This window comes from Nicotiana tomentosiformis, unplaced genomic scaffold (assembly GCF_000390325.3).
Source record: "Nicotiana tomentosiformis unplaced genomic scaffold, ASM39032v3 Un00047, whole genome shotgun sequence".
NCBI classification, from domain to species: domain Eukaryota; kingdom Viridiplantae; phylum Streptophyta; class Magnoliopsida; order Solanales; family Solanaceae; genus Nicotiana; species Nicotiana tomentosiformis.
Genome location: NW_027174606.1, coordinates 193,922 through 209,198, shown reverse-complemented (window position 1 = coordinate 209,198; position 15,277 = coordinate 193,922). Strand labels below are relative to the sequence as shown.

The following is a 15,277-nucleotide window of genomic DNA, read 5'->3' as shown; positions in this document are numbered from 1 at the left end:
TAGTAAATTATCGTAATTGATCGAGAGATAATTACGGTAGCCCGGAACTCATAATCCTCATAGAGTATTATAGTGAGATTATAGCTAAAGAGTTAAGAATTAATCCGGCAATTGGGAAAATCAATAGCACTAGATCCTTTTACCTTTGAATTCAACTTTAGTCTTGATTATTGCTAATTTTATTATCATTTTTCCTTAGCTAAATAAATTTCACTGATTATTCATAAAACTCTTGCATCCGGAAGTTGTCTGAGCTTATCATTAACATTATTTAAAGTTGTAGTAAATAGGTTAGTTCCCTGTGGGATTCGACTCCGGACTTGAACCGGGTTATATTTGCAGCGACCGCTTAGTCCTTTTTATAAGGCATAGTTGGGCGTGATCAAAAAGTAACCTTGTAATTACACAATATAATTACCACAAATTCTTACCTTTCTCTTGAGATTTGGAGAGTATAATTACACTCAATTCCATGCTGACTAAGTAATTACTTGCCGAGATAAACATGCCAAGACAAACATATCAAATTGTGTAATTATACCCAAATTTAATTCCTAGGTTGCTTTCCAAACATGATCTTAGTTTTACAAGTTAGGATCAAATGCAACTGCCCTTTACGTACGTGAGGGCAATTTCTGTTAAGAGTGATATGTAAAGGACAATTAAATCACCTTAATATATTGAGGACCATTTTGATAATTATTTCCAAAATTACCCTGCAGATGGGTTTATGAGTTTATCCAATTTGTACGGGCCAAACTTTCTCTTTTATTTACTCCTATTAATTTTCATTTATTATTTATTATTTATTATTACGTGAAACTGCTAGCGCTAGAGATAGAAGGGGAGTTGCCGGAGAGCGATGCTATAGAAATTGGTAGGTCGGAGGACGGGAATTGCTAGGCTGACCAGTTCCATATAGAGAATGTGCACTGCGATTGCGATTTGGTTTTCACCTGTAGTATCAAAATTTTGGAGAGAAAAGATTGATGGAGGAGGAAACGGATGGACGCTGACTTCGTATACCTACGGTTATACCCTAGCTGTTATAGTGATCATACTGATATGTCATTTGCTAAGCTCTCGTCTTCGATTTGCCGTACCCGCCTTCCAATTTAGAGAACAACCTTCTGCGCGTCCACATGCCGAATCCAACAGTTATCCTGATGTCTCTACCTCTTCTGCTCTTTCTGATGTCCGGTATCTTCTTCTTCTTTTCATATTGTTTTCATTGTAAGTTTATGCTCAATCGTAGAAAAAAATAATGAATTTCTTTTTATTGTTGTTTCGAAAAAGAAAGATGCAATAGCGTTTAACTGTATCATTTTTCTGATGAAATTTCAACGTTATTTCGGTTTGTTGTTGTTGTTGTTGTATTGGTGTAACTATTAGGCGTAGTTTTCACATACCCTACTAGTACCAGGATTCTCTAGTTTCTCAGCTCATTAGTACCATAAATAGAGATTGGTTGCAAAACGGCCCTTTTTGCTACTGAATTGCTTGATTTTAATTTTTAGTGGATTAAGGAAGGTGCATGGCTCCCTTGTATATCCTGATGGCTACTTGCTATGATACCTTTTCTTTTATCAGTACTTGCTATGACACCTATTCCATGAAAAATTTAAGTTGGGTTGCGAACCGATAAACTTGCTAAACATAGTGATTTTGGGAATTCACCCTAGACTAAAAATTCCTGCAGTGTAAATTATAATCTCAGGAGAATGCGACACATTAATTAGTGTTTTCTTTGTAAAGAGACTGGGGAAGACACAATTCTTGTTGCTACATCACAAAATAGTATCTAAACTATGGGACACTTCATAAAAAAAAGTATCTAAAATTGCCTAGATCATGCTGAGCATAGTTAAGGAAATGATGTGGAGTTAGAGAGGAAAAGGTCTGAGGAAGAGGTACAAGTCTGGGAAATTCATCCCACATGCTGTGAAATGGACAATTTTGGGAGACAAATATATGGTTTTTGGGGGAAATAAAGATCCCTTTCAACTAAATATTTAACATTTTAATTTTTTGTTTAGTTTCGGTGTACCCAGTCTCTGAGGAAGAGGTATAAGCCATTAGATGCTCATTTGAAGAGCAACATATTGGTACGGCTCCTAGTGAGTTGTGTACCTCTTCTACACAAGTTTTTCTCCTTTTCAATAAATGAAACGCTAGTTAAATTACCTTACTAATCAAAAAATATAAATGAGACACTAGTTATCAGTGCTATGCGCATTTATTTAGCATGATTTTTGTCGATTAATCTAATTAAAGCATTAACTTAGTGCAGTTCATTCTTTGGATGTCTTTTTTGAGATAAAGTATTCTTTGGATGCTCTGTTGGCATTCTGGAGGTATCTTAGGGTGAGAAGCTGAAGGCAACTATGTCCGGGAAAATAATTATGATCCTCTTAGTACAGATAAGAAATAGCGCAGGTATAGCGTATATAACAGAAAGGAAAAACACCCGAGCTCAGTAGTGTGAGCTACAGTACTTAGGAGAATTTCCATGCTCTTGTGTAGATATGGTCTTGACTCAAAAGCAGCGGATCTTGGTAAACAAAATTTATTATTGCATTATTTGAAGAATAGCCATGCTCTAGTAGTAGATATGGTCTCCTATGTGAACCTTGTCTTCAATCTCTTTTAGTGGAAAATTTGGCTGTATTTGTTAGTCCCTAAGCATCCTAAAGACTTGCATATTTGAATGGAGAATTTCTTGTTTTGATTTGTACTGAAGTTAACAATACTAAGACTATGCACAGTGCACACCACTATATCCAAAAACTAAATCCATAATTTCTCATTTAATATTCTCCTCTTTTTAACATCCTTGTATCTCCTCAGGATCACTACAGTGATATCTGAACTAGATCTGAAGAATTTGATTGACGACATAAATAAGAAATTCCATGCTAACGAGAAATGGGAAGATGTCATTAACCGGAGAACAGACCGTCTTTCCTACTATGCACGGTGTTGTAAGCAGAAGGTGGTTGCTCAGATTCTCATTATGTTAGTCTTCTTACTATTATATTTTTTCTCTGTGCTTTTATCTCTTAGGGACTTGCTGAATTGCCTACTTTCACAGAATTCAGTGCAGTAAACATATTTATCCTTAATGGCTGAAACTATCAGTAAACTAAACTTTTAAAGCAGCAGAAAAGTGTCCATTAGGTGAACTATTAATCACAGAAGTAATTCTTTCACCTTTTGTTAACATACTTGTGTGCCTTTGAAACTCTTAAAAGAAATGGAGTAACCGCATGGTGGAAATGTTGCCATTGAATACTTCTAAAGGATTTAAAGTGACTGAATGGGGTCAATGAACATAGTACAACACTTGCAGGCCTGTATGAGCATGGGAGTGCATGCATTTATGTATGCATGGCTACTTGTAGCTACTGCTGTGCAATAATGGCTTCACCTTCTGTTTAATGGCTCTTTGTATTAAGTGAAGTGATACAAAGTATCTGGATTAGCTTGTTTTTAACTATATTTATTTATTAAATCTTAGCGCTGTCTAATTTGTGGGAAAAAAGTTATTTCTATCTGTGTCAGTAATGAGGTAATGATATTCGGTTTTTATCTCTTTTTTGCTTCAGGATGCACCTCTTAAATATCTAAGTGTAACTGTATTTGAGAATTGCTCTGTCGAGATGCTAAGAGATTTTTACATGGACAATGATTTCCGGAAAATTTGGGACAAAACCTTGATTGAGCATAAGCAGTTGCAGGTGGATACTAGCAGTGGAACTGAAATTGGCCTCATGATAAAAAAGTTTCCACTATTGACTCCAAGAGAGTACGTATTAGCTTGGAGAGTGTGGGAAGCCAATGATGGATCCTTCTACTGTTTTACCAAGGTACTTAATAAAGTTCGACATTGTTGGACATCAAGATCTCGTAGAACTGACTCGCCCTACACGACTCTCTCGAGATATTTTTCTTGATGGTGCTATGTCTCCCAAATTACGCAGTTCTCTTGTTATTTCAAGTAAATATTGCAGTGAGAACTTATTAAGAAAGACGATCCTTTCCGAAAGAGTCCCTCTAAATTACCTTAGATTGAAAATTCTTCTGATGAATCTGGATACTCCCTCCCTACACAAAAAAGTAAGAGATAAAAGGAAGAAGCGATTGGTGTTCTTGCATAAGGTTATTTACATATGTTTCAATCATTCATGTGTCGCAACTCAGCATTATATCTATTCTTGTTTCGATTTTTCCTGTTACACATATCTTAGTTTATTTATTATGTCTGCTAAATAATTTGGCATTTTACTGCTAATAGGCATGTGAATATCCTTCGGCACAAAGAAGGAAGAAGTATGTCAGGGTTGGGCTCTTTAGATCTGGTTGGAGAATCAAGAAAGGCAGGTTTTTGATGTTTTCCTTGTTATTATTTCTCCTCTTGCAATAAAAACTGATTTAAGCATCTCTTGACAGCATAAACATAGCTGGGATCATGACACATTCTGTGAATTTAGACTTCATGTGAGCTATTTCCCTTTTAAATGTTTAATTATTTGTTTCATCTTAGGGGCTATATGTTTTCAGGGCCTTGTGATACTATATGAAGCAGCTTGATCAAAACATTTCTGGGTTGTATGTATATCCCGGTTTAGTCATGACTGAGGAACATATCACTGACAAGATATGTGGTCATGCTAAGGAAAGATTTTGTCACGCCTTTTCCTTAGCATCGTCAAGTCTAAACTGTATGTAAAGAGAAAAATGTTTAATTTACTTACCAAAAAAAAAAGAAAAAGAAAATAAGAACGTTTAGTTTATAATAAAAATTAATTTTGTGCATGGTCTTGGTGTAAAATTCATAATTCTATCAGCCATTGGAATATTAGTAAATATAATGATTCCTTTTACTAGTACTTTTAGGATTCTAAGGTGGTGCAGTACTGAGTTGTTTCCTTGTGAAGTTGCTTTCAGTTTCTGGTAGGAATGCCTGTGAGATCCAAATGGTACACCAAGAAGATGCTGGTCTGAATGTTGAAATGGCAAAACTAGCCTTTGCAAAGGGCATATGGAACTATGTCCGTAAAATGGATGATGCACTTCGTCAGTACTCTGCCCTTGACCATTCTCAATTGACTTCAGGTGTGAGTGCCGTCACGTTAATTCAAAAGGTCAGAGCTATACTTCTTTTAAAGTTCTTAACGGGACTCACTATGGGTGAAAATCATTTACATCCCCCAAGTTTGCTTTAAAAATCAAACTCATCCTCCAACTGTGAACAATTATCATTCTACTCCTCATATCAAAAGTGACTTCTTAAAGTACCTATTTTACCCTCTACAATTTTTATTCTTTAATATAATGATATTTCTTATTTTAATTTATGTTATCGACTTACCTATAGACAAATTAAAAAAAACTTTTTCGAGACCAAAAAAAGTGAGAAGTAGTAGTTAAGCATATAAGTTAATGATGTTCAATAGTGAAATAAATGAGAAAAATAAAAAATTGCAATAAATAATTTATTCGTATCAGTAATTTTATTAATAGCAATCAAAACTCAATCTATTTATAAAATTGAGAATAAATAGAGTGAAATTTATAAATTATACAATGCATGTAATAAAAAAAATAATGGGCGTAAAATAGAGGTAAATTTTATAATAAATTTGAAAAATTATCTATTTATACTTTACATGAACTTTAATTAAAATTTAGAAAAAATCTAGTAATAACAATCAAAACTCAAAAATTTGTATACGCATAGAGAATAATAAAAATAGTGGAACTTAAAATCATACACACACACACTGACATATATTATATGCATTTTAATATACATAATAGTAAAATAATAATAATATTAAAGTAGGAATACATTTTGTAATAAATTCATAATATAATTATTTTATTTATAATGTTAGTGAACTTAGATTAAATTATATAATAAGATATAATATTTTTAACTTATGAATAAATACTTGCATTAAAAAATATCTAAATAATATCAAAAAGGTATTACATATATGGAGAGTTGAAAATGTCAAGGGTAAAATAGACATTACGAAGGATGATAGGATGGAAATGACAATTGTTCAAAATTGGAGGTTGAGTTTGGTTTTTAGAGTAAACTTGGGGGATGTACATGAGTTTCACCCCTTTCACTATTCTTTTAGGAAAAGGAAAGTTAAATAAAATAGACATAAAAAAAACTTGGCAGTGAGAGAAACAGAAGCATCTTCCTTCTCAAAGTCAATTTTCCCTTTTTACTTCAATGTGGCCTCCCTCCAAAAATGATAAGCAGGTACGAGGACAGTGTGCTGCTATTATTGCATACCTGGACTAATTATCTTTCTCATTACCAGTAGAATAATGTATAATCTGGACGAAAGGTAGTGCCAGTTTCTAACCCTAAATGTTTATGTCTTTTTGACATGGTTTTTGATCTTTCCTTTCCTTACCCTTTTCCCCCTCTCGTCAAATGAAGGTTCCACTTGGATTGGACACCTTAAACCACACAAGGAGCTTAATCAATCCAGAAACCTGCACAAATAGTGACTATTGCTGTGGAGTTTCACATGAATGCAGTCCGAGGGAGCAAACAAAAGAGCCATTAAAGAATGTGGTGCCAAATATGCTGATGCTCCTGGGTGGTGCAATCTGCATGTCTAGAGGGCTCTCTAACTTGGGAGCAAAGGTTGCCATGGCATGTATCCTGAGTAAGCTTGTGAAGCGCAATGCTTTGAGAAGCAAATGCCTACAGAGATTTAGCCCGATAGAGGTTCAGCGACGTGAAGAATGTAGGATGACTCGTGAAGATGAGCTCCAGTGTGCCTGCTCAAATGTCACCTATTGATTAAGAATTTAGTTGTGCATATTCATATCTGGTTCAAATGTGCTTTCAGGAAATTTCTTAATTGCTGTTTTTTTTATTTCTCCACTTACCTATGTGTACCAGTTTAGAATCTCTGATTGTCGTGGTTGAAAACTGACAGGGACTACCTATTTGTACTGTTACTCTTACTAGCAAAAAGACAGGAAGCTATTATTGTATTGTTACTCTTTGGTGGATTGTTTCCCCTGTTGCTTGGAAACAATGAGCACTATCCAAATTTATGGATCAGTCGGATGGCAGTATAAAGAACTGTAACTTAATCCAATATGCTGCATTATGCTTATCCAATTCATGCTTTGTGTCACGGGACCCTTTTTCTGAAAGGTTCCGTGAGGACAGCGAAGTTAGCTTGATTGCTACTTAGCTTCAGTCCTAAACAATGAACAACACAATTGTGCTGAAGTGATGGCAATCACACGAAATAAGTAAGAAAGCTATGAAAGAAAGAGACCAAGATTTGGGAGGCGGAATCAGTTTCTTTTGCATCGTTTGATGATATTAAGTCATTTTTGGTTAGATTTGAGTCGTGCGGAGGCCAAAAGTGCCCTTTTCTGTTGTATTATCAAATATATGCTGATTACAAAGAATGAGCCTAATGACTATTTATAGAAATCAAAATGGCTATACAAAAGGGATGGTTGGCAGGGCTGGCAAAGCTGTCCAACAACTTGGTGCATTCCAGCATGGCAAAGTTGGAAAGGCAGCCTAGAGGGATCCTGCTGTCAACCATGGCCCAGAATGTCAAAGATGCTCTTCCACTTTTGGCTGCTTCTTCCTTGGTCTGCTGACTTTCTGCCAAAGGTGCCTTTTGATGGCATCTCATGATTTCTGTTAGGCCCCAAATATTTTTCCACTGATGGCTGTCCGAGATTTGAGCTCGGGTAAGCCTCGCCGTCGCTGGAATTGCGGAAAATTAATAGGTGTGACGGCGGGGCGGTGCACTCTCCCCCACTTGAAATGGTGACGACCCCGGTGCCGCACAAGTGAAGATAATTGTGGACTTGTTCTCTGAACTGCCACAAAATTTTGAATTTCTCCCATGATGCCTCCTCTGGCGAAGTTCCTTTCCAGTGAACAAGGAACTGTGCGCTCGAATTGCCCCATCTTTTCCCACGGACCAACTGATGGTCTATGATGGCCTCTACTTGCTTGTTTGTTGTCGGTGGAGTAATAAAAATTTAACTGCGGCTGGACTGCGCCCGATCCTTGTCTTCCATGTCTTCGAAATATGGTTTCAGTTGGCTAGTGTGGAAGACAAGATAGATTTTTAGATGACGCGGCATGTCTAGTCGGTAAGAGATTATACCCACCTTGGCAACAATCTCGAATGGGCCCTCATATCAGCGAATCAGACTTTGACGTACGCCTCGCAGTGTTTTGAACTACAGTGGATTCAATTTCACCATGACCTTGTCTCCAATCCTATAGTTGACTGGACGACGCTTCCGGTCCGCAAATTTCTTCATTTTGCGAGCATCCTTGTCAAGATACGACCTGGCTAGATCGGCTTGGTCCTCCCACAATTTGGCCATGTGATAAGCGCCCAGATTCTTTAATCCGACGTTGACGGGCAATGATTGAGGAGTGTTGGGCTGTTGCCCAGTTGCAAGCTCAAAGGGACTCTTTCCGGTCGCTTCGCTCCGCTGCAAATTGTAAGAGAATTGGGCTATATCAAGTAGCTTAGCCCAGTTTCTTTGATTTGCGTCGACATAATGCCTCAGATAGCACTCGAGGAGGGCATTAATCCTTTCCGTTTGTCCATCGGTTTGCGGATGGAAACTTGTTGAGAAGTGCAGTTCAGTTCCCAACAAGCCGAATAGTTCCTTCCAGAATGCGCCAGTAAATCGAGGGTCTCGATCGCTAATAATGTGCTTCGGCACACCCCAATATTTTATGACGTCCCTCAAGAATATACGTGCTGCCTCTTTAGATTTGCAATCGGCTATGGTGGCCGAAAAGGTTGCATACTTGGTGAATCTGTCGACAACCACCATGATGGTGCCGAATCCTTCTGAATTTGGCAGACACGTAATGAAGTCCATGGTTATGCTATCCCATGGCTTCTCCGCAACAGGCAACGACTCAAGTAAACCCCCAGGGAGTTTGGATTCCACCTTGTCTTATTGACAAACTAGACAAGTACGCATGTATACCCCGATGTCGTCCCGCATCCGAGACCAGTAGTAAGAAAACTCAATCAGGGCCAAAGTGCATTTTTTCCCTAGATGACCTGCCCGTCATGACCCTCTTTCCGCAGTGTACGCCTGAGATTTGCCCACTTGGGTACATACACTCTTTTTCCAGTGGTGTATAGGAGACCGTATTCCTCCCAAAATCTTTGGGTTTTGCCTTGACTGGCCAAGAGAAGAAGTTTCTTTGCCACGGGGTCATGTTGCATGCCCTCTTTGATGGTCTCGATAATTCCACTGCTTGCTAAGCTAACAATGGTTGCGAGTACCGTTTTGCGACTTAAAGCATCGGCTACCACGTTAGCTTTCCCCGGTTTGTATTCCAGGGTGTAGTCGAATTGGGCCAGAAAATCTTGCCAACAGGCCTGCTTGGCGGACAACTTCTTCTGGGTCTGGAAGTAGCTAGTTGCGACGTTGTCAGTCTTGAGCCCCCAACAAGTAATGACGTCATGTCCTTAGGCAGTGGACTACAATCGTCATTTCCTTCTCATGGACAGTTTAACGCCTCTCGGCGTCGTTTAGCTTTCGACTCTCAAACGCTATAGAATGGCCCTCTTGCATCAGTACGCCTCCTATAGCAAAATCAGACGCATCGGTCTGAACTTCAAAAACTTTAGAGAAATTAGGCAGGGCCAATACGGGTTCCTTGGTGATTGCTGCCTTGAGTTTCTCAAATGCCTCGTGGCATATGTCGCTCTATTTCCACTCCCTGTCCTTCTTCAGCAAGTCGGTGAGTGGGGATGCAATAGCCGAGTAACCGAAGATGAATCTCCGATAATAGTTGGCTAAGCCTAGGAAGGACCCAAGTTCCGATACCTTCGTTGTAGCTTCCCAGTTCTGGATAGCTTCTGCCTTGTCCCTATCCATCCGGATTTCTCCATGGCTGATTGTATGCCCGAGGAACTGTACTATGGGCTATGCAAAGCTGCATTTTTCACGTTTTACGCACAAATCATTCTCCCTTAGTACCTTGAATACCTTGCGAAGGTGCTCAGCAGGGTCATCCATGTTGTTGCTGTAAACCACAATGTCATCCAAATAAATGACAACAAACTGATCCAAAAAGTGATGGAACAATTTGTTCATCAACGTGCAGAATGTTGCAGGAGTGTTGGTCAATCCAAATGGCATGACCAACCACTCAAAAGCCCCATAACGTGTAACACATGTTGTTTTGGGCTCGTTTCCGTCGGCAATCCGCACTTGATAGTAGCTTTTCCTCAGGTCCATTTTGGTGAATACCTTGGCCTGCCCCAGGCGGTCAAATAAATCAACAATCAGAGGGATTGGGTACTTGTTCTTCATAGTGACCTTGTTAGGGGCTCGATAATCAATACATAAGCGCATGGTACCCTCCTTCTTCTTTTGAAATAAGACAGGGGCTCCGTAAGGTGCTTTGGATGGACGGATGTGGCCAACCTCTAGCAACTCCTTGAGCTGCTTCCTCAATTCCTCTAATTCCGGGGGCGCCATGCGATAAGGCGACATGGCAGGTGGTTTTTCCCCTGGAACAAGCTCGATCTGATGATCAACTTCCCTTCGTGGTGGAAATTTCTTGGGAAGTTCTTCCGGCATCATGTCCTTATTATCTTCAAGGACTTGCTCAATGCAGGGAGGCAATGCTACTGCCTCAAGGGAATTCTCAACGATTCCCGTCAAGGTTGCAAGAAATGTTGGTTCCCCTTTCTTGAAACCTTTCAGAAGTTGCATCACGGACAGATGTATTCCATTTTGTTGCACCCGAACAAGTGGCACAACGCACGAGCCTACGAGATCGCTTATGTGAAGCTGGTTGATACGCGAAACGATAAGTGCGTTGATTTCGTACCAAAAATCTAATCCCAGTATGATGTTAAAGACGTCTATGGGGAAACAGTGAAGTCCATCAATCCCTGCCAGCCTCCTAAAGCAATGTGCACGTTAGGAGCATAGCCATGAATGGTAGTTAGAAGGGCATTGACGGTCTTTAACAGCGTGTCACTGGATACAAAGACAAGTCCAAGATCCCTAGCCCGTTCTTCTGTCACGAAATTATGTGTCGCACCTGTGTCCACCATGGTGCGCACGTCTTTGCCGTTTAACTTGACATCGACAAATAATGATTCACGGGGCCTCATACGAGGCGGTTGGGCAGCAATAGCGGCAAGGATCATGTGGTTGAATAAGGCCATATGATTGAACAAGCCCATTGCTTTGTTCTTCCCTTGTCCCGCACGATCAGCTAGTGCTCCACGCTCCTCGGGTTACTTGCCGGTTGGTGTAGCTGTTTGTCCTTGCTGCTGGTGGGCTGCTACTATTGCTCCTAGTTTTCTCAATGTAGGGCAAGATCGAGCAGCATGAGAAGGGTCTCCGCAAAGGTAGCAAACATCCCGTTGAGCGCCTCCTTTCCTCTTCTCATCATAATTCTTGCGGAAGTGAGAAGAGTGGTTGCGGTTGCCTCTGTTCTCGATGTTCTGGTTGGAAACAAATTTGCCTTTACCTCGGTGGGTGTCCGTCTTTGTAGCAGCATCATCTTGGCTCCGATTGTTATTTCCTTTAGACGCTCCGGTCCAGAAATCTGACAATGATTCAGCTATTACGATAGCCTCATCGACGGTGTCGATCTGTCGCCTTTGCAATTCTTGTTTGGCCCAATTTTGTAGGCCATCCAAGAAACTGAACAATAGATCCTCACTGGTTAAGTTGGGGATCTGAAGGGTGAGTGTGGTGAACTCCTTCACGTACTCACGGATGGAGTATGTTTGCCTGAGCTCCCTCAACTTTCGGCGAGCCTCGTGCACTACATTTTGAGGGTAAAACTGCCGTTTTAGCTCCTCTTTGAACTACTTCCACGTGCCAATGGAACATGTTCCTTTATCCATATCTGCCTTCTTCCTACGCCACCACATTATGGTGGTCTCGGTCAAATACATGGATGCCGTTCAAATCTTGGCAGCATCGTTGGCTATGCTCATATGTTCAAATAAGCATCTAATTGCCACAAGACGTTTTCCATGTCTTGAGCATTTCTTTCACCCCGAAAATCTTTGGGTTTAGGATCCTCAATACGTGTTTCTCGGACAGAGACGGGACCATACCCGCTTGCTTCTACGGTCTCCTCTAGACACAGTTTTAATGCCTCAACTTCTGCCTGTAGGGAAGACAAAGCCTCAGTGAGCTTGAGTTCAAGGTTGGTTAGCCCTTCGTCTTGCTCCTGAATGTTCCCTTTGACTTTGCCAAGTCCATCAAGGGCAACTGACTCAAGGGAACATATATTGTTTTCGGCTGCGGCAATGCGACGATTCAAGGCTGTCAGACCAGTTTCTACCGTAACCACTCTCTCATTGAGAGTTCTGATTTTGGAAGTTTCAGGTTCCTCGTAGGGTAGAAACTCGCTATTAGGCGGTGGAGATGCGTTTCTGGCCCTACTTTTGTCGCGCTTTCGACCCATGCCTCTTTGTAATTTCGGATTCTCTTCAACGTCAGTTTCTTCTACGTTACGATGTGAGTTCTTAGCCATGCGAGAACCTAGGCTCTGATACCAATTGTCACGGGACAGATTTTTTGAAAGATTCGTGAGGATATCGAAGTTAGCTTGACTACTACTTAGCTTCAGTCCCAAACAATGAATAACACAATTATGCTGAAGTGATGGCAGTCACACAAAACAAGTAAGAAAGCTATGAAAGAAAGAGACCAAGATTTGGGAGGCAAGTGCCCTTTTCTGTTGTATTATCAAATATCTGCTGATTACAAAGAATGAGCCTAATGGCTATTTATAGAAATCAAAATGGCTATACAAAGGGGGTGGTTGGCAGGGCTGGCAAGGATGTCCAACAGCCTGGTGCATTCCAGCTTGGCAAAGCTGGCAAGATGCCTGGTGCATTCCATCATGGCAAAGCTGGAAAGGCAACCTAGAGGGATCCTGCTGTCAACCATGGCCCATAATGTCAAAGATGCTCTCCCACTTTCGGCTGCTTATCCCTTAGTCTGCTGAATTTCTGCCAAATGTGCCTTTTGATGGCATCTCATGATTTCTGTGAGGCCCCAAGTGTTTTCCCACTGATGGTTGTCCGAGATTTGAGCTCGGGTAAGCCTCGCCGTCGTTGGAATTGCGAAAAATTAATAGGTGTGACGGCGGTGCGGTGCTTTTGGCTTCATTATGTTCTTATAGAGATTAGGCCTGCTGAACTATTTTTCCAGATGCATTTGCTTGCTAGACGGCTGACAGAAGGTTTTGGAGCTACATCCAATCTGGAGCCATCTACAAGTCCTCTAAGATGGATACTTGAAGCAATCCATATGAATCCGTCTTGTTTGAGATACTGGATAGCTTTGTTGAAATTTATGGAGTAAATTGCAAGCTCAGTCCCAAATTATGTCCTTTCTACTATCAGCTAGGCATTTATTTTTGTTTTTGCTATCTAGAATAGGGCAAATATTACAGTTATATTTGCCTTTTGTATAGTTAATTTAAAATTCCGTCTTTCTTTATTTGCTCATTTTCGTTCTCTTTCTTTGCAGTCGCCAATTCCTTTAACCTAACACGTATTGTCATATGTTTAGTTTGACATGGGTGCCTCATAGGCAATGTGTACTCTTTGTTCCCAACTGAGGAAGGGGTAGGTAAGGTGCACTGGCAGCTGTGTGATTACAACTGTATCAGAGAGGAACGTTCCTTTTACCTCGTACTTCTGAGTAGCTATCAATAACTTCAGGGGAATTTTGAGAAATCTCAGAACTCTCAGATGGTGAGGTTCAGCAATAGTCATTGGCAATAGAGTAATCTTGTAAAGAAAAATTCTCTAATTCGGAATTGGTAGAGTAGGACTCACCAAAATTAGCTAAAGGGAGGGTCCGCTCTTATAAAGAATCTATGCCACCTGTTGGGGTATCACCTGCATCCATTAAAGATGCAGTGTCCCCGACAAAAGGTATGTTAGTACATATGGAATAATACTAGTATGTAAAGCAAACAGAACAATGTATACAAATGCGATAACTCAAAAGAGGGGTAAATGAAGTACATCCAAAAGCTACAAAACAACCTATAAAATCACATGTCAAGTCTTATTATACTTGAATCATTCTGAACTTCTTTTGGATCAAGTGAGATATATGAGCTATGTGTGGGATATGAAAAATAATGTAAATGTGACCATATGTACAAGCAAAAGGCAATGAAAATGGCATATATGCGTGTCACCAGGCCATCCGTATGGCTCACCTTTGCATGTGCTGACTATGCATTTCACCACTCCGTCCATAGTCAACTTTATGCACCTATGTGATTCACAATATTATCCATAGGGCTCATCTTTACTATGTACTTTTCACCAGATCGCCCATAAGGCTTATCTTTACTATGCACCTACGTGTTTCACTAGGCCGTCCATAGGGCATGTAACACATGATTATGCAAATAACCATTCCCATATAATATATACAGAGTCGGCATTCAATTAGATTTCTTAGGTTTTATTAGCCTATGAAGATGGTGTGGGCTACAACATACGAAAATATGGGAATCAGGCGGAATTTCAGTTTTATAGCCATAAAATGCCAAAAAACGAGGAACGATCATGACGATGACTAATGTTCTTTAGGTCATTTTTGATGGGTCAACAAAATTTTAGGTGATTCGGATCCAGGCACCCGAACCCATGCAGATTATGTGGGCTATAACACACGAAAATCTGGGAATCGAGCGAAATTCTATTTTTATGGCCCTAAAATGCCAAAACCGAGGAATGGTCATGGCGAGGCGATGACTAATGTTCCTTAGGTAGTTTTGGATGGGCCGAAAAGGTTTTAGGAAATTCGGGTCCGAGCGCCCGGATCAATGCAGATGGCGTGAGAATCAGGCGAAATTCTAGTTTTATGGCCCTAAAACGCCAAAAATCGAGGAATGGTCATGAAGAGGCGATGAATAATGTTCCTTTGGTCATTTTTTATGGGCCGAAAAAACTTTTAGGCGATCCAGATCTGCGCGCCCGGACCCATGCAGATGGCGTGTGTTATAACACACAAAAATCTTGGAAATAGGCAAAATTTCAATTTTATGGCCCTAAAACGCGAAAAAATGAGGAACGATCATGGCGAGGCAGTGACTAGTGTTCCTTAGGTCATGTTTTATTGCTCAAAAAATTTGTAGGCGATCCGGGTTCGGGGTCTTAGGTCCTTGCGGAAGGCATAGGCTATAGCACACGAAAATCAAGGAATTGGGCGAAATTCCAATTTT

General features: G+C 40.2%; 1 protein-coding gene across 2 annotated transcripts; it reads left to right on the top strand.

Annotated features, from left to right (window-relative positions):
- The first annotated feature begins 799 nt into the window (after positions 1-799).
- Positions 800-7,026, top strand: LOC104089453 (uncharacterized). Of its 2 annotated transcripts, XM_009594357.4 has the most exons (7): positions 800-1,200; positions 2,848-2,992; positions 3,606-3,866; positions 4,295-4,376; positions 4,948-5,144; positions 6,278-6,365; positions 6,461-6,606. In XM_009594357.4, the coding sequence occupies exons 1-6, from the start codon at positions 926-928 to the stop codon at positions 6,317-6,319; spliced, it is 1,002 nt and encodes a 333-aa protein (XP_009592652.1). In that variant the 5' UTR covers positions 800-925; the 3' UTR covers positions 6,320-6,365; positions 6,461-6,606. The 2 variants fall into 2 exon arrangements, with proteins under 2 accessions (XP_009592652.1, XP_009592651.1); XM_009594356.4 differs by lacking the exon at positions 6,278-6,365 and having other exon boundaries at positions 801-1,200; positions 6,461-7,026.
- Positions 7,027-15,277: the final 8,251 nt, after the last annotated feature.